At 35.6% G+C, this 26043-nt stretch overlaps 1 protein-coding gene across 5 annotated transcripts in view; it reads right to left on the minus strand.

Moving 5' to 3' along the window:
• Positions 1 to 26043, minus strand: part of DNAJC13 (DnaJ heat shock protein family (Hsp40) member C13) — a 123435-nt gene that overhangs the window by 77284 nt on the left and 20108 nt on the right. For 4 of the 5 annotated variants that reach the window (XM_059920337.1, XM_059920339.1, XM_059920335.1 and 1 more), the window contains exons 2-9: positions 21838 to 21918; positions 7991 to 8066; positions 7040 to 7189; positions 6247 to 6288; positions 3371 to 3571; positions 1064 to 1270; positions 877 to 972; positions 413 to 504 (exon numbers count right to left, since the gene is read on the minus strand). In XM_059920337.1, the coding sequence (XP_059776320.1) occupies positions 413 to 504; positions 877 to 972; positions 1064 to 1270; positions 3371 to 3571; positions 6247 to 6288; positions 7040 to 7189; positions 7991 to 8066; positions 21838 to 21905 (932 nt within the window). In that variant the 5' untranslated portion in view covers positions 21906 to 21918. Of the gene's footprint in view, positions 1 to 412; positions 505 to 876; positions 973 to 1063; positions 1271 to 3370; positions 3572 to 6246; positions 6289 to 7039; positions 7190 to 7990; positions 8067 to 21837; positions 21919 to 22083; positions 22192 to 26043 lie in introns of all 5 variants that reach the window. The other variant, XM_059920336.1, reaches the window with a different exon arrangement.

The raw sequence follows: 26043 nt of genomic DNA on the forward strand, positions 1-26043 counted from the left end.
GTTCACCTAAAGGAGTTTAAAACTTACATCCACACAAAACCTGCACACAGTTATAGCTGATTTACAATGCTGTGTTAGTTTCATTGAGTATATTTATATTAAAGTAACTTGCTGCCATTATCCAAACAATTTAAGAATGAAAGTGAAAGGTGCTATTTTTAAATACTTTAAAAGTGTAAGTTTCAGAAATACACTTTATTTTTCATCCTTTCATTTAAAATCAAGTCACCATTTTTATACTCTTTAGAAACTTGAAAACTAAATGAAGGACATTTTACATATGCAACAGAATAGAGCTGTCTTTTCCTAAGTTACATAATTTTAATGTAACTTATGTAATGAAGCACTTTAATGAAGCACTTTGCCTTGCACATACTAGGATATTAAAAGCTAGATGAATTTAAAAAAATACCTCTCTGTTGAAGAGTATTTCCGTATTTGGCCCTTTATAAATTCAATGGTAAAAAGTTGTGGGTTTTCTGAGTCACAAACCAATGCAAATACCTAAGGAAAATAAAACACAAGTTCCATGAAAGATGTTTAGTTTTACAGTATTTCATTAGAAAAACTACACATCATTTAGCTGACAAAAGTCAATATTTAAAGATGTAACTTGTTTATAGTATCAGACTTTAAGAGCCACTTAAAAGTCTCATTCAAATTTTCACACAATACCAAATAAAAAGTTTTCATTGTATACTCGGAAAATAAATTTTGCAATATTCATTGTTCTAAGATCAGTAAATATAATGAAGAATTAAATACAGATTCTTCCTGTTTCCTATTCTTTAGGCATTAAAAAATATTAAAATAGAAAATTATTCTAATTTATCAACAGGGAGAAATCTCATTTAAGCTAATATTGGTGAAACTTACTTCTCCTAAGGGCTTCAATGTTGCAATATTATAGGTTGCTGGATCACGTTCCACTAAACATGTTTCTGTAAGTGCTAGAATTCTTTTTATAGGTTCCTTCAAACAAAATTGATACATATTAAAAAATTATTGAAGAAAAATGTCAAAATCAGATGAACAAATTTTTACTTTTAACACATGGGCTTACCGAATGTCTAGGTGATATTTTTTGGACTACAAACTCCGCTAAAGATGTGATGGATTCATCAGTGCTGTATTTCCCAAAGCGAAGATTCAAATATTGCTCAAATTCTAAAGGTTCTTTTCTGATCCGCAATGAAATACCTATATAGTTGCCAGCATGATCTATTGCACTTTTGATAATTTCTTCTCTTTGTTCTGATGCAAATAAATGCTGCATAAATTTTGAAATTTAAAAAGTCAGGGTTGAAATAACTAAAATGTGACATAGTGAAATCAACTCATAGGAAAGTGACTGAAGGAGCACTTCTAGCAAAAAAAGGTAGATCTTATCAGAAGTAAATAAGCAGTGTGTTGTGGCTGAAATACTGTTATTAAATTAAAATCACAAAGTCTGAAATAGGCTTGCAAAATAATCATTGAATGGAAATTATCTCCTAACTTCTCAGAGTCTGGTTCTCATCACCGCGTGGAAAACAGCACTCTGGGGCTTCCAAAAGAGGCCCCAGGGACCCCAGCTAAGTCCAGTCAGGGCATGGGTACTATGTGGACAGGATTCCCAGTTTCAACTAAGGTAGCTCTGACTTCATCTGTTTTTATATAGTGGACTTTCTTGCAAGATTACCTTGAAGAATGTTTAAATGTTTACAAGTCATTGGCCTATGAATATTACAAACCAACCTCCAGAGTGTATTACAAAGGTTAATTATATATTGCTACTTGCATTTGGTACCTGGAGGCCAGAAATGCCTAATATCCCATGAAGGGCAGGGCAGGAGAATCCCACACAATAAAGACCTGTCCTGCCCAGAATGCCACTAACTACCCTGCTAAGAAACACTGGATCAGATCATGTTTTAAAACCTGATTTTATTCCCAGCAGCGTATCTAGTCACTATGGATGCAGAAGGTACCAGATGAAGGTTTGGTGAATGGATCTGTCATGGTCTCATATTTGTAGTGAATGTCTCATTTTAGCTAGTGTCTTTTAAAAGGCAGACAGTATGCTTAGAAAGTGGATGATTAAAATTTAAAAGTGCTTGATGCCATCAAGCAATAAAAAATGTTGGCAATTGAGGAGTGTCACAATTCTTATCTTTAATGTTTACCTTATGCGTTGTAAGGCTTGGTGAATTACTGTGATTCTGTTAAGATCTGTGAGGCCATATTCCTGAAATTAGGTATGTTTTCCACCAAGGTGTTAATCATTATAAATTTCCACCACCCAGGGAAGAGAAAAACCTTTGGACAGCACCATGACAGCAGGCTTTAGGTTGCTTTAGTGTGGAATAAGGAACTAATTTTCTCTTTGGGCCTTCACCTTTTGGGTCTAGACTCAGAGGTAACAAAATGTCTACATGCACATTCCTAGATGAGGGACACTAGGATGGTACCCATCATATGGGTAAACAGTGAAATCCAGGATGAGTAAAGGCCTATAACTCTGAAGAGTTAACATATTTTGTAAATCAGATTGTTCACCCCATCCACCATTCTTTTTACTTCCCTTTTGCTACCCTCTAGCCTCTTGTATATCCAAAAGACTTGCCCTGGCTCTGTTACCCAGGGATGGATAATTTATCTACAGAACACTAAATCTTGAAGTAGTGTTCCCAGGACATTAAGGTAGCTACAGGAATTAAAATTCTCAAGAGAAAGGATTCTTGAGAGTAAGTTCAGCTGAGCCTCTCCATGTGGACCCTCTTAATGCTCATCTTTGAGATGTGGGGTTTAATTAAGGAAGGCAGGACGTTTCTTATAAAAAAAAGATGGTCATCTTCTATAGCTCAGCTTCTACTGCCAACATACAGGGCATTCCGCGGTACCCCAAAATTTACATATAATTCAGAATTTCAAGACAAAAACAGGCAATGAATTCCAAATTTGAAGTTTCAATGAATATTCAGATTTCAGATTACAAATAGCTGGGCGAAGGAAAGAAGACTATTAAAAAAAAGATTTTAAAATACCTTTTCAAAGAAAGTTTAGAAACCTTCAGGTAAGACATGAATAGTAATGAAAATAAAACTGTAACTACCATTTATTGAATATTAAGCCACACACTGTGTTAAGCATTTTACATAAATTATCTGATTCGATCCAAAAAACAAAAACCTATAACATACCTATTACTCTCCTCATTTTATAGAGCTGCAAATTGGGATTCAAGCTCAGGTCTCTTTGATACCAAAGCCTGCACTCATAATACATGTCATACTTCCTCCCTGAGGACTCAGGAAATTTCAAAATTAACTCTGCTTTCCTTCAAATGGTCATGTCCCTTTTAAAATGGCTTTTTAAAAACACTACTTACCAATCTACTAAATCCTCCATAAAGTATACAAAACCCTCCTTGATAATCAGAGAGATCTACAAAGCCTTCAATATTTCTATAGTCATAGGAACAGAGGACTCTGTTGGTTGCAGGATTAATTTGGTCAAAGCCTCCTGGTGTTACTTCCAAAATGACAGGTTTTCTTATATCACTCCAGTGATGCTTATAGCAGTTATATCTCTAGAGAGAAAGATAATAATACTTTTAGATTCATATTTAAGTTTACCATAAAACACAGTTACATTTAACTTATCAGTCACTGCTGAAACAACCAAAAATCATAAATATTTAGAGCTACTATCCAAATTGTTAAAAACATTTTTATTTTAGCCATTTGGAGGTTTATGTTTATTCAATTAAGAATGTTCATGCTAACTGAAGACAGTATGTCCTTTTACAATTAACAAAGGTTTGGGTTACAATATTTTGTGAAACAATTTTAAGTCACCTTTATGCAAATCTATAAAAAATTTTTTTAGGGAAATCCTAAATAGAAATGTTATTCTTCAAGAGTTCTATTGGAGAAAAGATTTCAACTTTTGTTGATGGATTTTTAAAAATTAGATTATAATTGCTTTGCAATGTTGTGTTAGTTTCTGCTGTACAACGACGTGAATCAGCTATATTTATACATATATCCCCTACCTCTTGGATCTCCCCCCCACCCCATCCCACCCATCTAGGTCATCACAGAGCACTGAGCTGAGGTCCCTTCTTTTAACCAAGTTAGATATAGAAAAGAGCTAAGTCACATTTCAGAGCTGTTACAGTATTCAATTTAAACACCGCAGGCTTTTCTAATCACACCATTGGAAACTTATCTTTAGAAGTTTGATCTCATTAGCAAGTAAAATTCCATTTAGAGAACATTCCTTTGTAAATTAAAGTACCTAGTATCAGAAATAATTACAATGGTCAACATCCATTTACTACCCAGTTTTACTCTTAAAAAGAAAAAAATGTTTAGTTGAGGCTGCTAACCAAAATGATGTGTATAGAATAATTTAAAATAAAGGCAAAATGAGGCAAAGAGAAAATAAGGATAACAAAATGTCAGATGTGTAATGAACATTCCCTTGTCTACCTGAAAAGACCACAAAGTTTTCTACCCATCAGTATGAAGAGGAACGCATGGTCAGTTACATGATTCTTAAGGTAAAAATAAACCGGTTGCTGCTCAAGAGTACAACTATTTCTAATACTAAAATAAGAGAGAAATTCTCTTGCAGGTGTTCAGAAAAGAGAGTAAGGCATTAGATAATAAACACCTCCGCTAACACCCCAACATTAAACCCAGCAATGAGGTTCATAGGATCATACCACATCAATCCCCTCAGCATTACTGATCTATGGCATCATGCACATTACGGTTTCATAAAAGGAATTCTGCAGAAAGACAAAAAGGCCTGCATTAACCCAAGAATATATTAAGAGCCTTGATTCTGAACTAAAGGATGGAGCAGTACCACACCTTTCCAGCAGAAGTGGGGGTAGAAGGGAGGCCACAAAAAGTGGTGCTTTTCCCAACTATGCTGGTTTACATGCCCCACAGCCCACTCGCACAGGATATTCTCCATTCCTCCAGCTGATAATCAACTGTCAAGTAAAGAGATTTGCCAAGGGAAACAAATCATTGTCCTTCAGGACTGTGGAGGCCAAGACAGTCTTGAGAGACCTTGATTTAGAGTGTATCCAGGGACAATGAGAGGCCTGAGGCCAAATTCAACTTATATAAAATTGCTGTCCTTCAGGCAATCTTCTAGGGATACTGTTTTCACCACAAAATTTTGAAAAGTATTAAGTTGCTGAAGTTAACGGATATAAAGGGAAGCTTATAAGCAAAATCTCTTAAGTATGCTTCTGGAAGCAGTTGTTTTCCAAACAGATGAGATATACAGAAAACTCACTCACTAACATAAAATAACTAAAATAAGCATACCAAATTATGATTTATATAAATCTGATTGTGGCTCATCATATATAAGAAACAAGCAGCTCACCAAATGCCATTAAGCTATTTTAAATGGCTCCTGGGCAACCAGTCAATTGCTTGAGTTGAGATCAGTGAGGCTTTTGGGATACTAAAACAAGAATAGAACATCTATATACAGGATGAGGGCTTTTAAAAAAAACAGGGGAACAGTGCTGCCAGCATATGAGAGTTCAGATCCTGCCTTCTGCCAGAAGCTAGCGTTCTGGACAGTGCTATGAGTTTACACATTACTCTACGTCCCCCCTATTTCAAGGGAGTGAAAAAAGTATCAACACCCATTTACCGTCCCCAGAAGACTCTGATTTAGTTTAAATGCTGCTGTAAACATGACTAGAGAAGGCCTGGAAAAGTTAAATTCTAATGAGTAACCATGACTTCCTGAAAGCTGTCAGTGCACCATGCAAAGCTTCATTATTGGCCAGATCCAGTGCAAGAACATGTAATAAGGCAGTTTCAATACATAAACATTCTTAAAACTTTAATACTTCTGAAATAGGAATCTCCTACACCAAACAACTACTGCATGGTCTAACAAGTATTAACAGCAGCGTGAAGCTTCTCTTGCTGTTTAGAATACTGAATAAAGACTTCGTGAATGAAGCATTGTTTTTAATGCTGAGTTCTACCGGAAGATTTTTTCCCAACTATCAGCATTAACAGTCATAAGTCTAATTATTCATATCTGAGTTTCCTGTTAAATTACATTCATCTCTCTATCACATGATATCAGGAGACATTAAAGTTGTTTCATTTTTTTCCCCTTTAACTTTGCCATAAAGGGAACACACAGTTCATAGAAGGATTTCTAAAGCACAACATTTGAAAAAATAAAGATAGATATTAAAAAATGTTAAATACTTGCCCTTCCTGTGATTTTTCCTTCTGAAAAATCAGTTCTAAATCTCTGAAAGAGAAGATATAAGCATAGTTTGTAACAACAGATTGGTAAGAAAGACTCACATTTCAGTTCAGTACTTTCTATCCAAAGTTAAAATCCCAACTTGGTAATCCTGATATTAAAAAATGTTATTAGGGACTTCCCTGGTGGCAGAGTGGTTAAGAATCTGCCTGCCAATGCAGTGGACACGGGTTCGAGCCCTGGTCCAGGCTGATCGCACATGCCGCGGAGCAACTAAGCCCGTGTGCCATAACTACTGAACCCACGCGCCACAACTACTGAAGCCCGCACGCCTAGAGCCCGTGTTCCGCAACAAGAGAAGCCACCGCACCGCGACGAAGAGTAGCCCCCACTCGCTGCAACTAGAGAAAGCATGTGTGCAGCAACAAAGACCCAATGCAGCCAAAATAAATAAATAAATCTATTACAAAAAATGTTATTAAAGTTATAGTTTAAGGATATTCAATAAAAAGTGTGTAAAATATTACTGAAAAACTGGATAGATTAATTAAACGTAAAACTGCTTTGTTCTGTATAATGTATTTAAAAAGACAAAAACTATCAAATATAAAGGATTAACCAGCCTGTCAGTAAGAAAAAAGTGAAAGTTTCACAGTGTCGAGTTAAGGGTCAATAAGAAAAAAATAAACATAGTGGGAACAGGGACTCAGAACATTAACATCTGTAGTTTAATGTAACTGTTTCATTAAGAAAAAGAAGAGAGAAATTTAGTGTATTAACATGAAATGGTTCTTACCAATGCTTCTGTAAGAAGTTCTGTTCTGTGTTCTGTAGAAAATTTTAATGTTTCTGACTTTTTTCCACTGCCTTTACGAAATGTGAGGTTGAACTCTGTTCCTTGTCCTTTTCCAACAGGGCTGATGCTGCAAATGTCTCCATAAGGCCACTAACAAAAAGAAAGGAATTCTTTCAACTTGTGCTATACTATGGGGAAATGCAACACTTATTTTTACTACTTTAATTTCACAATCACTGATTAAATGAGAAAATTTTACAAAACAGTATTGAGGTCTAGAAACGGTTTTGTCTTACAGTAATTCTATAAAACAAACTTTTAAAAGTTTTCAGTCATCAGAGACAATAAAGAAGTCCTATCCGTTTTCCAACTTCAATGATTGATGACATTAATCCAAAGCAATTAAAATACACAGATGTGAAAAGAACTGGGGAATAGCATTTTATGATTACCTACAAATGTGTTAAAAACAGCAACAAAAAGAAGAATCTGTAAAACATACCTAATTTAGAATTAAAATAAACTAGAATATATTTATGTTTACTTATCCATATTCACATTAGTCTTGCCTTTATAGACAGTAACCTTACTTTCATGACAAGTATTTTCCAACCACTGCACTTGTGACTTATGTATGCCTGTATTACAGTAACAATGCTGCCTTTAAAATTATAAAGAATTTACAACTTTTACATTAAAAAGACTGCTGTAATCAACAGTAACATATTAAAATGTTATACCCCTTAGAGCCTAGAAATAAGCACACACATGCCCCCTTTATTTATGTTTGGTCCTGAGCACTGAGCATTATATAAGCATATTAATCTTTTTCAGATTTGACACTTCTATCCTAAAGTACTGATTTCAGGCAGGGAGTCATGGGTCAGGTTTTAACCTGGCTTTTAAAATTCAAATGGAGTTCAAACACCTAATAGCTTCTAACATAATTACCTGATTTGTTACTTCTAAGGTATTGGGATTATATGTAGTAATCGCATGGGTTCCAACTGAAAAGACACGCTTATACCTACAAAGGAAGTACTTAAGTTTAGTCTTAAATAAAAGAAACATTTTATAACAAAATACATATAACACAAAAGGAACATTTCAATAAATAAATAGAAATGTGTTAACTGATTAATGTGACTAAATATATCTTCATTTTATATTCTCACATTTTTAATGTTCTGAAATGCTACTGGTATTAAGACCCACCCATCACTCATTTTACTGTGAAACAATAAGACCCTTAAGTAGAAAAGTAAAACCTATGCAAGCAATCTTGTGCTGTTAGTATACATGAAGTTAGCAAATCACTGCCAGAGGATGCCAAAAGAATCTAAATGGGAAAATTTTATTTAAAAAAAAAGACACTGTACACTACTAATTGTTTCAAAATATCCTTTCGACAAGAACATGATGCAAATGAAGGAAAAGCTATGGTCTACAACTGGTCTGTCACACTCCTATTCTGGAATCTAAATAATTTCTATTTAAGCAACTACCTATTACATTTAAGTGTTGCAATTTTATAGAAGTAGGAAGGCTACATCACAGACAAGCAATTTTCACTTCTCACTTCACTTCCTTCACTTAAAGCAACATATCTGAAGGAGAAAAACCATTTGGGTATCAGTAATCCTTTAGAAGAGAGAGCAATTCATAAAGATAAAAGTGGAAACTGAATTAGAAAAATTTATTTAAAACTGAAGAATTAGCTCTTTGGAAATAAAATAATAAAATAGGTCTAAGAAAATACAAAAACAAAATCAGGAATAAAAGAATTTATAACCATAGACACAGAAGAAAAAAAATGATGTGTGTAAATCCATGCTGATAAATTTGAAAATTAAGAATAAATCAACCCCTGTATAGAAGAATTTAAGAAAGCTGCAAACAATTACACCCTACAAAAGTACCAAGGCTCAAACAAGGAGATGAAATCTTAAAGGAACAGGTAAATCCTATGCTTCTTAAATTGTTCCAGGAAACAGACTAAGGACAGCTTCTCAATTCTTTCAGTGATACTAAAATCTGGTAAGACAATACAAAAAAGAAAAAAAAATACACCAATCTATTTTTAAATAAATACTATCAATATGAATCAAATGGCATATTAAAATAGTAATACACCATGACCAAAGACAGTCATTTTAGGAAAACAGTTGAATATCAGAAAAATGTATTAACTGATCATATTTTTTGAAATATCTATTTGTATTTTAATAAGAGATTTTTAAATGATCAAAAATGGATGTTAAACACAATCAGATGCTTTTTTTATATGTATGGAAAAGACTGTGTTTTTCTGCTTTAAACTACTAATACAGTAAAAAGGCATACATTACCTTAATCCAGCAGCCACTAGCTGACTCAAGGGTCACACACTAGGAGTATTCCCATTAAGATCAAGAGAGCTCTTTCACATTTTAATTTCCCTATTATTTCTTCTAATCATTATATTATATAATAAAAATGATGAAATTTCCATTTTGGGGAAAAATGATAGATTCTATTCATCTTTACCATATTGCTATATTACAAATTTTTCTCCCTAATTTCATAAGTCTAAAGTGGAATGGGAAACTAAAGAATGACAGCCCTTCCTTTTAACATAAAAACATTCATTTGCTGCTTTCTAAAGTGGGGAGAAGTTGAAGGATTGGTGAAGTGGATGAGGATTTATCTAAACAGATAAAAAGTCTCGGGCTTCCCTGGTGGCGCAGTGGTTGGGAGTCTGCCTGCCAATGCAGGGCACACGGGTTCGAGCCCTGGTCTGGGAAGATCCCACATGCCGCGAAGCAACTGGGCCCGTGAGCCACAATTACTGAGCCTGCGCGTCTGGAGCCTGTGCTCCGCAACAAGAGAGGCCGCGATAGTGAGAGGCCCGTGCACCGCGATGAAGAGTGGCCCCTGCTCGCCGCAACTGGAGAAAGCCCTCGCACAGAAACAAAGACCCAACACAGCCATAAATAAATAAATCAATTAAAAAAAAAAAAAAGAATTCAGCTCTCTTTTAAAAAAAAAAAAAAAAAAAAGTCTCAAAGCTTCAGAGGCTTAATCAATTAATGGGAACAAAGAAAAACAAAGAAAATCTTATTAAAGCAATATTTGCCTCAGAAGATTGCACAATGAAATCAAATGTATGACAGAAATATGAATTCACGAATTCTAACTTTCAGAATCATCTTGAGAGTCAAACATGCCAATTTTTGTTTTTTTAAAATTTTTATTGGAGTATAGTTGATTTACAATGTTGTTAGTTGCAGGTGTACAGCAAAGTGAATCAGTTATACATATACATATATCCAATTTTTTTAAGATTCTTTTCCCATATAGGCCATTACAGAGTACTGAGTAGAATTCCCTGTGCCAGAAGAGAGAGCAATTAGAAGAGCTAGCATAGTAGGTCCTTATTAGTTATCTATTTTATATATAGTAGTGTGTATATGTCAATCCCAATCTTCCAATTTATCCCTCCCCCCCTTAACCCCTGGTAAACATAAGTTTGTTTTCTATATCTTTGACTCATTTCTGTTTTGTAAATGAGTTCATTTCAAACATGACAATTTTTATAATCCTGAAATGAAACTACAGAACTTATTTATTTTACTCTGGAAGCACAAGCGTAAGAATTAAATGCCTGAAATATTCCAAATGTCAACTGATGTTGTCATATTCAAAATCTTAGAGGATCTCAGTTAAGAAAATATCCTTTTCAATTCTATACTAATCTCCTCCACGCAATGAAGCCCTTTCTAATTTCTAACATTTTTCTCATGTCACTTTTTCATCCTGATTAGTGCCGTGCAAAAGAACTTTCCAAAATGATGGAAACGTTCTGTATCTACACTGTCCAATTAGGTAGCTCTATTGACCACTTGAAATGTGGCTAATGAGCAACTGAATTCTAAATTTTATTTAAACTTAAATAGCCATGCATGTTTAGTGGCTACCATATTGGAGAGAACACAATCTAGATCCTGCAGCAAAAGGATGCTGGAGTGAGGTGCCCAAAGTACTGTCATGACTGGTAAACTCAGAGCTATCTTTCAGATAAATATAGAGCTCTAAAGCCTTCCTAAGAAGAGAGCTGTAAGAAAATTCTCAGGAGAATTCCCTTCCATTCCCCTTTTTTCCCCTTCCTTTCTTCTAAGAGTTCCCCATGCCTCTCTCCTCTAGAATGGCTGCTGGACTACTCTTTAACGTTAGGGCAAATACTTCTAAGTCATTTAAAACCTTTATAAGCAGCCCTAAACCTTCAAAGAGTACCTAAAAAGCCCCTTGGAGATCAGATTTAGAGATTAAAATCTGAATGAGCTCACATGAATGGTATGTTAGTTATACCTGCAACTTAAGGTTTTTCTCTTAACTTTTACTTTCACTAAGTCACTGGTGTCTTAAGTCATAAAGAATAGACAAATACTCCATAAATTCAAGGAGGTACATGTCTTCCTTATCTTTGAAACTCTAACTCCTAGCATAGTACCCAGCACTGCATAAAGCCAGGTGCTCAATAAATGTTTATCCAATAGCTAAACAGACCAATCCATGCATTCAGATCTATGACTCTAAGCAAGAGTTTACTCTTGCTTTTAAAACACAATATAAATCAGACAGCAATTAACAGCACACCAATTTTTTTCTTCATAACCACTGTGACATCAGGAAAAGACTAAGTTCGTATCTTTAGGAAGAAAATACATTTTATTCACTATCTGCAATGAGAAATTGCCATTTTAATTTTTTTTTTTAATAATTTTTATTGAAATATAGTTGATTTGCAATGTTGTGGGGTTTTTGTTTGTTTTTTTGGCTGCATTGGGTCTTCATTGCTGCGCGAGGCCTTTCTCTAGTGGCGGCGAGCAGGGACTACTCTTCGTTGTGGTGGGCGGGCTTCTCATTGCAGTGGCTTCTCTTGTTGTGGAGCACGGGCTCCAGGCGCGAGGGCTTCAGTTGTTGTGATGCGTGGGCTCAGTAGTTGTGGTGCGCCAGCTCAGTAGTTGTGACACATGGGCTTAGTTGCTCTGCGGCATGTGGGACCTTCCGGAACCAGGGCTCAAACCCGTGTCCCCTGCATTGGCAGGCGGATCTTAACCACTGCACCACCAGGGAAGTCCATGAAATTGCCCTTTTTAAATCCTAATAATTTAATTTGCAGTTCTATGGGTCTGAGATGAATCTGTTGGCTCATTCTTAAAAATTATCATACTAAAAATAAGTTCTTATTACAAAATATACAGCTATATAAAATCAACTACAAAAGGAATAAAGACTAAAGTAGACAAAATGAGAAATATATGACAGATGATGCCATACACATGATGAAATGTGAAAGCAAACACCTTTGCCCCAAATGAAATTAATATTCATTATTAATATTAATGAAATTAATATTCATTAGTAAATATATAATATTCAATAATATTTACTGCACTTGTTTCCTTTTCTTCAGGAACTAAAGCTACACACATCATTAAATGCCAGTAGGGAGTAGGCATTTCTTCCACTCCTTAAGTTTTCTTAACTCACAGATTTATTCTAATGTGATAGCCTATTAAGAAATGATTTACATTACCCATTAACTATAAGGTTATTTAGAATCAGGAAACTAATGATACTCAAATAAATTAAAAAGACAACTGCTTTCTGTATTGGGGCATTTTGCTCCCTTAGCAATTGGTGATAAAGAACTGGGTGATAAGAACAAAAGATGTGCTAACAATAGTGCTGATAAGATAAGAAAGATCATCTGACAGGAAAGCAAGACCGCTGAAGCAAAAGCTGGGGATGTACTCCAGTTTCGGATTTTGATAAGTGATGTTCAGGTTTCTTAATAGGCAGATTAAATTTATATTAACTTACATGAAAACAAACACACTCTTGCATTAATTCCTGCAAATAAAAATGTTATGCCATTCTTAAACCTTCTAGTCCTTATGAATATCGCTTTCTTCTTTTAAACAACTTTTTATATCACGATTTTTTCCTATATGGCAATTTTTTTTGGGGGGGGAGAAAAAACTAATACGTTAGATCAGATACTGCATATTAAGTATTATCATGGATTGACCCAATATTAAATGAGCACAGTGTGCTGGGTTGAATGCTATGGCAGTGAATAAGAGTCCCTTAAAGACCTAGTTTCCTCTGGGCAGACATTTTGTTTGTTATTTAGTTAACTAATTCAGAAATTAATCTGAAATAAACTTCAAAGTAGTAAGAGCTAAGATACTTGTCAGTCATTGTATGAAAGTTTATTTCGGATTTGAATTTCTTAACTAGCTTATATCAATTAAGCATGTACAATAGTATCAAGAGAAAGAGATATTACAAAAATATTGGCCACCATCACAATGTCATACCCTTCTGCACAGAAATTCATATTATTCAGTTCTCTCAAAATAGAGAAAATTAAACATTACTTTTTTGTAAGGTACAGAAAAAGCTTGTGCTTATTATAAAATAATGGTTCTCAAATTTCTTGGGATAATAAAACCTTTGTGTGTTACTTTTAAACTTAAGATCCTCAATCCTTTCAGTGGACAGTCTATGCAACAGGTCTCAAATAAGCCAAACACATCTAATCAGAGCTGGAAGACAGCTTTTATGTTACCTTGTCTAGTCCTCATAACATACAGCTCGAACCCTTATAGTACCCTGAGTAAAGTTGGCTACTTTTAGTAGTTGACGACTACTGGTACGAGGGAACCAACTAACCTTCCTTAAAAGTAATTCTATTTGTTTTCCAGTACTGCAGATACTGACTGTTGTTCCTTAGTTCTAAGCCAATATATACTTCCCCACAAATTTCACCCTCTGCTCCAAGTTCTGTCTTTCAGCTTCATATGAAGCATACCTAATTTTTCTGCCAATAAGACTTTCAGTGCGAATTCTTTCCTAGGTTGAACACCTAGGTGCCTCAACCATTTAAAAGTAAGATCTGGGGGCTTCCCTGGTGGAGCAGTGGCTAAGAATCTGCCTGCCAACGCAGCGGGCATGGATTTGAGCCCTGGTCCGGGAAGATCCCACATGCCGCGGAGCAACTCAGCCCGTGCGCCACAACTACTGAGCCTGTGCTCTAGAGCCCGCAAGCCATTACTGAGCCCGTGTGCCACAACTACTGAAGCCCGTGTGCCTAGAGCCTGTGCTCTGCAACAAGAAAAGTCATCACAGTGAGAAGTTCGCGCACCGCAACAAAGAGTAGCCCCTGCTGGCCGCAACTAGAGGAAGCCTGTGCACAGCAACAAAGACCCAACACAGCCAAAAATAAAATAAACAAAATAAATAAACAAATAAAAAGATTTGAACACCAATTTCTAGAAGCCTTTAGGATTCTCACAGAATCTAGAGTTTTTCCTTTTATTATTAAAAGCTTGAGAATCTAGTTACTTGAACTAAATCTTAGCCCATCAGATAACGTAACTAGGGATAACCGAAGTGCAAGGTTTCTCAGAGTTAAGAGATCAATGGTAAGCACTCTTATAGTTAAGCCCATCAGCTCTGGAGTCACACTGCCTGGGTTCAAATACTGTCTAAACTGTTCACTTACTGTGTATCCTCTGATAACTTGCTTAACCTCTCTAAGCTTCAGTTTCCGCATCTGAAAGATGTGGATAATATGCATACTTAGCTCATAACGTGAGAATTAAATAATCCATGTAAAGTTGTTGTCACTTAGTGCTTATAATCAGTAAATGTTATTCTTATTGCACTTATTCTGTTGATTGAATAATGGGGGGGAGGGTTCAACACTCCACTAGTCACTGAACTAATTATTATTAGTATCATATGTTTCAAGTATCCATGACTGCTGAATTCATATTTAAAATACAGAACAAAATTAATTGATCATTCATCTCATTATATTACCGGGATACTCCATTCTGGTCAAACTCCACTTGAAAGATGAGTTTCACCTGAGAGGGCTCATTTACATTAGAAGTTGTATTCCTCAGAAAAGAGAAAAAAGGAATGTATAGGAAACATTCTGCGGTAACTCAGTGAGAAAATGTCCCATTTCTAATTAAAGGGCATCCCATGAAATGTAGTATTTTAAGGACTTATTTTCTGTGATGCAGGGTCCATATTTTTTCCAGCTCAGATGGAGCTTTCTTTTTTTTTTTTTTTTATTTAATATGGACTATTTTGTAACTAGTTCTGTGATTTTTTTTTTTTTTTTAATTAACAGCTACTTTATTTATTTATTTATTTTTAGCTGTGTTGGGTCTTCGTTTCGTGCAAGGGCTTTCTCTAGTTGCAGCAAGTGGGGGCCACTCTTCATCGTGGTACGGGGGCCACTCTTCACCATGGTGCGCGGGCCTCTCACTATCGCGGCCCCTCCCGTTGTGGGGCACAGGCTCCAGACGCGCAGGCTCAGCAGCTGTGGCTCACGGGCCCAGTTGCTCCGCGGCATGTGGGATCTTCCCAGACCAGGGCTCGAACCCGTGTCCCCTGCATTAGCAGGCAGATTCTCAACCACTGCACCACCAGGGAAGCCCCGGAGCTTTCTTTTAAACAGGCTTTTTTAGAGCAGTTTTAGGTTAACAATAATATTAAGCAGAAGGTACAAAGATTCCCAGTATACTCCCTGTCCACACCCATGCACAGCCTCCCCCATTATCAACAAGCCCCACCAGAGTGATACATTTGTTACAACTGGTGAACCTACACTGACACATCATTATCCAACAAAATCCAGTTTACATTAGAGTTCACTCTTGGTGCCTTACATTCTATGGTTTGGACCAAAGTATAATGACATGTATCCACCATTACAGTATCATACAGTAGTTTCGCTGTCCTAAAAATCCTCTGAGCTCTGCCTATTCATCCTTCCCTCCCTGCTAAACCTTGAAAGCCACGATCTTTTTACTGTCTCCAAAGTTTTGCCTTTTCCACAATGTCATATACTGCAGTTGGAATCATACAGCACGTAGCCTTTTCAGATTGGCTTCTTTCACTTAATATTATTATGCATTTAAGTTTCCTCCATGTCTCTTCATGACTTGATGGTTCATTTTTTTTAGTGCTGAATAATACTCATTGTCTGCATGTACTACAGTTTACTCATTCACCTACTGAAAGACATCTTGGTTGTTTTCAAGTTTCGGTAATTATGAATAAAGCTGCTATCAACATCTGTCTGGACATAAGTTTTCAACTCCTTTGGGTAAACTGAGTGTAACTGCTGGATCATACGGTAAGAGAACGTTGAGTGTTGTAAGAAACCACCAAACTATTTTCCAAAGCGGGTATACCATTTTGTATTTACACCAGCAATAAATGAGATTTCCTGTTGCTTCACATCCTCACCAGCATTTGGAGTTGTCAGTGTTCTGGATTTTGGCCATTCCAGTAGATGTGTAGTGGTATCTCTACATTTGCATGCATTTCTCTGAATTATTTGCCATCTGTATATTTTCTTTTCTTTTTTTTTTGGCTGCGCCGCACAGCATGTGGGATCTTAGTTCCCTGACCAGGGATCGAACCCGTGCCCTCTGCAGTGGAAGTGTGAAGTCCTAACCACTGGACTGCCAGGGAATTCCCTGAATATTTTCTTTGGTGAGGTCTCTGTTAAGATCTTTGGCTCATTTTTTAATCGAGTTGTTTGTCTTCTTATTGTTGAGTGTTAAGGGTTCTTTGTATAACAGTGCTTTATAAAATATGTCTTTTGCAAATATTTTCTCCCAGCTTGTCTTTACATTCTCTTGATAGTGTCTTTCACAAAGCAGAAGTTTTCAACTTTAATGCGGTCCAACTTATCAATTCATTTTTTTCATGGCTAATGTATTTGGTGTTGTATCTAAAAAGTCATCACCAAACCCAAGGTCATCTAGATTTCCTCGCATGTTATCTTCTTGGAGTTCTATAATTTTACATTTCACACTTAGGTCTGTGATCCATTTTGAGTTAATTTTGTGAAGGATGTAGAATCTATGCCTAGATTCATTTTGTTGCATGTGGATGTCCAGGTGTTCGAGTATCATTTGTTGAAAAGAGAAGTATCATTTGTTGGAAAGACTCTTTGCTCCTAAAACTAGCTTTTAATAGAGCATTGTGTGTAAAATATAAAATTCCTAGCAGATGTGATCCTATTTGCACTTGAAAGATATTCAAATACCAGACTGCTTGATAATAAGCACAAAGAGATGTACAAAGAAAACACAAAGAGAATTCAGCATGGATGCATGTGAGGTTTAGAGGCTGGCAGGGTCAAGGACTAAAATCAACAAAGCAGGGGAAAAGACCCCCAGGTTTCCTAGAGTTATCAGAGTTGGTGAGATGTGTAAATGCCAGGCAGCTAAAGAGAAGAGTCTCTCTTCTCTTGTAGGATTCTATTCCTACATTATAAGAAAGGTATGAGAAATTCACTAGCTTCCCTTTCCCTCAACTCTTCTCTCAATTTCCTGTATCTAGTCATTACACAGGCTGTCTATGAATGTAGTGGGCATCTGCCAATGAATTTCATAGACTGATTATGATATATCCCAATGTACTGCAGTTAAAATCCTGTTCAGATACTAAAATGCTACTTTTAAATTCAGAGCATTTGCTACAATTAATGTATGCAAATATTAAAGTGATCCACAGGTAGATTTTACATGTAATTTCCATCCAGAAAAAAATTAAGTACCTAATTTTCAACATTACTGTGAAGTTTTCCATAGTGAATCTGCATTTCAGCTTTAACTGAAATGTATGCATCTTCCTTCCTATCAGAAATGACTTGCCAGGTCAAAAAGGAAACTTTGTTCTTTCATGAAAGAAAAGTGCTTTTTACCACTGAAATCTCCTCCCCCTTCCTGCTCCTTCCAGACAAAGATATAATTTAACTGTGTATTTTACAAGTGGGAAATGATAAACACAGCAGAAAGGCTACTTTGCCAGCCAAGGGGTGAAGAGACCTTAATCATTAAAAACACTAGTGGCCGCAATGTAAACATATGAAAACTATTACAAAGGTAAAATGAAATAGGTCACATGAATATCCCCAAGGGAAATATCTGGAGAGGTTATCTTTAATTTAGGTATATTAAGATAAAGAAAAATATTTGTCCATCTTTACTGTCACTATCAATAACATTTTTCTAAAATGTTGGGGTTGAGTTGGAATCTCTTAAAACTGAGGCCCTAAAACCCCAAAATCACGTGCAAAATTTGTTGCATATAGATATGTTTCTAGAGAGAGGGTTCAAATAGCAACTCTGAAACAACAGAAAATTTTTAATATTGACCATTTATTTTTTTCATAAGACCAACGAGAAATACTTTAAACTTAGATTAGAATTGGCTACATAAAGTAGGTAATATAATAAAAGATTCAGTGCCACATAATAATGTATATAACCTAATGAAATGATTCATTATCTGGAAAATGTAGTACCTTTCAAGAAGAAGTTAAAAGTTTCAAGGTGTGTACACTGAAAGCAACAAAATATTGTTGAAAGAAATTTTAAAAGATTTCAGTGTTAAGACATCCCATGTTTGTGGATCAGAAGACTTAACATTCTTAAGGTGGCGATACTCCCCTAATTGATCTATAGATTCAATGCAATCCGTATCAAAATCCCAGTTGCCTTTTTTGTAAAATTGATACTGACTCTAAGATTCATTTGGAAATGCAAGAGACCCAGAAAAGCCAACATAATTTGAAAATAAACAAAGTTGGAACCTGAAACTTTCTAGTTTTGAAACCTAGTACAAAGCTACAGTAATTAAGACAATATGGTTCTGGGAATTCCCTGGCAGTCCAGTGGTTAGGACTCAGCACTTTCACTGCCGTGGGCCTAGGTTTGATCCCTTGTCAGGGGAACTAAAACCCCACAAGCTGTGTGGCACGGCCAAAAAAAAACAATATGGTTCTGCCATAACGGTAGGCAAGGCATATAGATCAATGGAATGGAATTGAAAATTCAGGAATAAACTTTTAAGGTCAATTGATTTTTGACAAGGTTGTCAAAACAGTTCAATGGGGAAAGAATAGTTTTTTCAACAAATGGTGCTGGGATAACTAGATATCCACATGCAAAAGAATAAAGCTGGATCCCTACTTCCCACTGCACACAAAAATTAACCCAAAATCAAAATTATAAAACTCTTAGAAGAAAACATAGGAATAAATCTTTGAGACCCTGGATTAGGTAATGGCTTCTTAGATGTGACACCAAAAGCACAAATGGCAATAGAAAAAAATAGATTGGATTCATCAAAATTTCATCAAAATTAAAACCTTTGTGCTTCAAAGCATACCATCAAGAAAGTGAAATGACAACCCACTGAACAGGAGGGTTGCAAATCATACCTCTATAGGGGAGTTGTATTCATGATACATAAAGAACTTATGCAACTCAACAACAGAAGAATAAACAACTCAATTAAAAACTGGGTAAATGATTTGAATAGACATTTCATGAAATATACACAAAATGGCCAATAAGCACATGAAAAGATACTCAACATCTTAGTCATTAGGGAAATGCAAATCAAAACCACAATGAGATACCACTTCATATGCACTAGGATGGCTAAAATGAAAAGAAAGACAATAAGAAGTGTTGGTAAGGATGTGGAGAAATTGGAATCCTCATACATTGATGGGAGGATTATAAAATGCTGCAGCCACTTTGGAAAACAGTTTGACTGTTCCTCAAAAAGTTAAACATGGAGTTACCAATAATTCTATGTAACTCCATATACTGGGTTGGCCAAAAAGTTCGTTTGGGTGTTTGGTAAGATGTTACGGAAAAACCCCAATGAACTCTGGCCAACCCAATACCATCAATTCCACTCCTAGGTATATACCCAAGAGAGATGGAAATATAGATTCACCCATAAACTTGTATGTGTTATAACAGCACTATTCTATTCATAATAGTAAAAAAGTAGAAACACTATAAATGTCCATCAACAGATGAATGGATAAACAAAATGTGGCAATATCCATACAATAGATTTGGCAATAAAAAGAAATGAAGTACTAACACATGCTACAACGTGGATAAACCTTGAAAACATGCTAAGTGAAAGAAGATAGTCACAAAAGATCACATATTGGATGAGTCCATTTATATGTGATGTCCTAAATAAGCAATACAGAGACAAAAAATAGATTAGTGGGTGCCAGATGCAGGGGAGAGGGGAGGAATTGCTAATATATTTAGAGGAGTATTTTTGGGGGGTGAGGAAAGTGTTCTATAAATAGTTAATGGTGATGGTTCACAACTCTACAAATACACTAAAAAACCACGGAATTGTACACCTAAAAAGAGTGAGTTTTATGTTAAATAAATTATATCAATAAAGCTGCTATAAAAACAAAGCAAAAAAGTTTCAAGGTGTGAATGATGGAGGTAAGGAATTATGCTCGGAGCACAGAAATAGTTCTGCTCCAAATAATTACAAAAAAGGAAAGAAAAAAAAGGATTGTTTTAAGTCACAGTCATTACTAAGAACATTAAAAGTTTTTCCAGGTGACCACAATTACTGATAAGCTCACAAAGCAAAAAGTATTACTGGAAGTTTGTTCTTTAGAATTAATTCAACAGTATGCTATAATTGTATTAAAAAGCAAAAGCTATATTATGATGATTAGAGCAATTTAACTCTTGAGGAAAAAATAAAGATCATTTAAATATACAACTTTTTTTAAGGCTAAAAGAACTAAAGAGACTCATACTATTCTGGATGTGCCAATATTCTAACTTTGCTCAATGAAATTAACTGAAGAAAAAAATTCAAGACAAGTATTCCACAGGATAACAATTAAGTAGCTCATACAACTGAGCTACTAAAAGGAAACAAAATTAAACACTCAAATCTTTCAAAATTGTAGTCAGTTTCTTAATGCAAACCAGAAACACTACAGAATTCAGATGTTGCACCATTCTAAGAAGTTACAACACTATTACCTAAAAAATGGAAAGTTAAGAATAAGAACTATCCCACCCTCTCTCCTCATCCTCCAGAGGAAAAAAAAAAAAGAATAAGAACTAAAGTTATTGGCTTTGTGCACGTGTCATGTTTTATCTGTCTGAGGCCTGATCTGGAATAATGTGGTTACCTATTTGTCAAAGTGTGGCACACTCATTTTACTTATTACTACTCAAAATGACCATAGACTAAACTTTTCTGTCATGGTCAAAAGATGCCATTCACTGAATACTCAATGTATTTAAGGTATAATTTTAAAACCTTCACATACTCCATAACAATTCATTTAATCCTTATATCAGTCTAAGGGGTAGGAATTACTATCCATTTTACAAAAGGATACATAAGCATGTACACCTTGCTTTGACCACGCAAGTTACTGAAAAATGTCATCATCCCCTCCCAAGGAAGAGACCAAACCCAATTTTTAAATTTCATTACAGGTTTAAAAAAAGATTACAAAATGCAATATTGGCATATTTTCCCTGAGAGTCAAATGGAAATGAATATGTATTGATAACACAGGCTTATCTTTAAGCGACAGAGTTGTGAAGTTAACACTCCACTACTACATAACATCATTAATTGACAGCATTCAAGACAGTGGATAACTGGTTTATATTCCTTTTAATTCCTACCAAATTCCTTCCCAAGACAGACAGAGAAAACCAGACATATCAAAAGAAAAAAGAACAATAATTTATTCTAAATGTAGCATTTGCATTTAAAATATGTACATATGCTTTTCAGAAGAGAAGGGCTGAATGACATTACTGAGTTGTGCAGTACTATTCAAGACACTGAAAAAGTAATGTTTAAAATACTTTATAGAGGCAGAGAAAAGTAAAACCAACAGAAATACTTACTTTCCCCTCCATGAATGTTTTGTTGTGTAGAAACATGCTAAATCCTTATTTTCCCTAATTATGTTCATTTTGTGCTGAAACCTGAAAGATAAAAATATGGGTAAATTTCATAATAGTGCTATCCTTAAGAGTTTTCCCTAAATCTCCCATACCATAATTTCATAGCCTGCCATATGGCACTGATTTTAAGACACCTATTTTTCTACAAGACCATAAGGTTTTAAAGGATAGGGATGGTCTGTTCACCTCTCTATCACAGCCTTTAGCACAGCATATTGTCACAGCTCTCTTCCACTACACTGGGTTTCTTGAGGACAAGAATCACCCTCTACCAACATCTCGATTGCAGAGAACCTAATAAAAAAAATGTTAAAGTAAATGAATCTTTAAATCTCACATTGCCAAACAATGTCTTAACACATGATGGGCACCTACAAATGTTTGCCAAGGGTCAAACCAATTCTAATAGGTTTTTGTCTATTAGACAAAACACTTAGCTAAACACTTAGCTGCTAAGCGTCAGCCATCTTGCTGTCACTGTCACTTTAAAGGGAATCTATTGTAAATAAGTAAGGTTTAATAGTCTCATTATAAAAGTAATTCAAGTACATAATAAAAAAATTTTAATGTTCATAAAGTAATGCATCTTTCATCCTAGCATCCAAAGATAATCATTCTAGCTTCCCTTCTTCTGGCTAGAAAAAATAACTTTTTAAACAAAATTGAGATTGTCATTCATACCACTTAACCTGTTTTTACAGAATATTAACCTTTTTCCACAGAATTATACTTTGAGAAAATAATTTTTAAGTCACATGGTATTCCATACTAGAACAATGCTACTCAAAGTGTAGTTGCAAACATCAAGATGAGTGCAGAAATTAAGTGTTTAGAAATGTTTGTTACAGTTTGGTTAGTGAACTCTCTAGTTAAACAGGACAGTTGAAGATTGTTGAACTTCCTAACAGCCACAGGCAGAGGGTCCATGTTATGTGCAATATTTCAAGATTAGTTTGTTGACTATAACCTTGAGGTGTCAAAAATCCAGAATCCATTTACCTCATGAAAAAATTTCAATTTAGCTAATTTTACACAATAATTGCATAAACTGGCTACTAATGAAAGACTGATGATAAATTTTGAAAATTCTGCATCATTTGCTTCACACTGAATAAAAGTTAAAAATGAATATGGTCATTTTTTTTTTTTGGTCACTTGGCTATTGCTTCCTACCCTTAATAATTAGAAATGCTCTCTAAAAAATACTATAAGGTACATACCAAAGGGTCAATAATGCAAACTGAATGGTTAGAAGTATGGTTCACTTAGCTTTCTTTACATCTTTATATGTCTAAACTTTTTTTAGTCAACAAGTATTCTTTTCATTATTAGAATAAAACCATTTTCATCCAAAAACATTTTTATAACAGCTTTTTGAGACACAATTCACACACTATAAAATTCACCCTTTTAAAAGTGTACAATTCATGGGTTTTTAGCATGTACACAGAGTTCTACAACCAACACAGTATTTTTATCACCCCAAAAAGAAACCCTGCTAGCAGCCACTCCCCAATCCCCCTCACTCCCACCACCTGGCATCCACTAATCTACTTCCTGTCACTACGCACTTGCCTATTTTGGAATCCCATACAAATAGAATCATACAATATGTGGTCTTTGTGACTGGCTTCTTTCACTTAGCGTAACATTTTCAAAGTTTATCCATGTTGTGGCATGGATCAGTTTCCTTCTATTGTATAGATGCAACACATTTTGTTTATCATCAGTTGATGGACATTTGTGTTGTTTCTACTTTTTGGCTATTATCAATCATGCTGCTATGAACAATCATTTTGTGTGAATGTTTTCATTTCTCTTGGATATATATCTGAGAGGCAAACACATTTTTAAAAATACCTCTATTTTGACATTGCTTTCTTCATTCTTCTTGTTCTTCTATCAGCAAATTAGCAAGGGCCTCTGTACTCTATGTATTGTAGAATGCTCTTCCTCTAGATATCTACATGGCTAACACCTTCAGCTCCTTCAACTCTGTGTCCAAATGTCACCTTTACAATGAGGCCTAGCCTAACTATCTTGTTTTAAATTGTTAATTACCCTCCTCATTCTACACTCTCTATCCTAACTCCTGCTCATATTTTCTCTAGGGTACCTTTCATAGTCCAACATGCAATTTAGTCTATTTATTATTTATCTAATCCTACTAGAATATCCAGAGAGGTATTTCTGTCTGTTATGCTCATTTTCTCTAGGCTCTCCAGAGCCTACAAGAGTACCTGACACAAAACAGGTGCTCAATGAGTATTTGAGTGAATGAATGAAATTCAGCAACCCCATGAGCAATTCTGATGGCCACTTCAAAGTTGATATTCTAAAAGGTACTCCCAAATAAGGTTTTGGCAAACCATCCGGAAAAACATCAATTCATGCTCTGAGGAATAATAAGAGAACCACAAGTAACAGCAAGTTTAGAGAAACCATTATTGTTACCAGAGAGGAAATATCTCTTAACAGTCAATGACATCTTCCTACTAGTGTGCATGGAGACAGTTAAATATAGTCCTGTCATTTGGTGTGCTGTTTTGTTTTTTCTGGATTGTGTATCTGAAATGACACAGGCAGCCAACCAAGAATTACTACACCAGCACACATCATCCCTGCCTCCTGAATCACTTGTAGTAAACGATATTGCTGAAAAGAAACTTAGGTTGGATCTCTGAAAAGGTGCCAAAAAAGTGAAAAACTATAGGTCTACAGATGATATTTTCCCCTTACATACTGTAACTGAAGATTGGAAAAATGTAAGAAAAAGGAGGACAGAAAAGGTAAATGGCTGATATTGAAGAGTGGTGTTTGGATTCCGAGTCCACAATTTCTTACATCAGAATGACTGACTGAACCAAAGGCCTATCTAGAGAAAACTGACAAGAAAGAAAATGTGTTTGAGTGAAGACTGGCTGACCTCATCAAGGGACTTTAAAAGTGAGAGAAAAAATAATGTAAGAGTTTAAAATGACAGCCACAGAGAACTTATGGCATGACCCAGGAGTAAAGATCCCTAATAAATCAAAGGCGGGGGAGGGGGGAAATCTCACAATAACAAAGCAAATTTAAGAATTAAAAAAAAAAAAACCCTAAAGAATGATCTCGTAAGTATCACTGGTTTGGGGGAATATATAACTCAAACGGATTTTTTAGGAGGGGAATTAAAACAAGTTTACATCAAGAAGGTTTATCTACCACTTTTTGGAGACCTATGAACTCGGGGGTGATGAAAACACTAGACTCCAGAGAGTTCCAAGGTTAGGATAGATAAAGGGAGAAAAGATAAAACACATTAATATAAAATTAAACTACTAGAAGACATAAAGATGGCCAACAGGTATATGAAAAGATATTCAATGTCACTATCAGGGAGATGCAACTCAAAACTACAAGATACTCCCTCACACCTGTTCGATGGCTATTATCAAAAAAATAAAAGACAACAAGTTTTGGTGAGGATGTACAGAAACTAGAACCCTTGTACACTGTTGATGGGAATGTAAAATGGTGCGCTATGGAAAACAGTATGGAAGTTGCTCAGAAAAATTAAAAATAGATTAGGGAATTCCCTGGCGGTCCAGTGGTTAGGACTCAGCGCTTTCAGTGCCATGGGCCCGGGTTTGATCCCTGGTCAGGGAAATAGGATTCCGCAAACCACGTGGCATGGCCAAAAAAAAGAATTATCGTATGATCCAGCAATCAAACTTCTGAGTATTTATCCAAAAGAACTGAAATTAGGACCACTAAGAGGCAGCATGGCCATATTCACTGCAACATTATTTATAAAAGCCAAGATGTGTAAACAACCTAAATGTCCATCAACAGATGAATGGATAAAGAAAATGTGGTATACACACACAATGAAATATTATTCAGTCTTAAAAAAGGACATCCTGGGCTTCCCTGGTGGTGCAGTGGTTAAGAATCTGCCTGCCAATGCAGGGGACACGGGTTCAAGCCCTGGTCCGGGAAGATCCCACATGCCGTGGAGCAACTAAGCCCGTGCGCCACAACTACGGAGCCTGCGCTCTAGAGCCCGTGTGCCACAACTACTGAAGCTCACGTACCTAGAGCCCGAGCTCTGCAACGAGAAGCCACCACAATGAGAAGCCCGCACACCGCAACGAAGAGTAGCCC

The sequence above is a fragment of the Balaenoptera ricei genome, chromosome 4 (assembly GCF_028023285.1).
Source record: "Balaenoptera ricei isolate mBalRic1 chromosome 4, mBalRic1.hap2, whole genome shotgun sequence".
In the NCBI taxonomy this organism is placed as follows: domain Eukaryota; kingdom Metazoa; phylum Chordata; class Mammalia; order Artiodactyla; family Balaenopteridae; genus Balaenoptera; species Balaenoptera ricei.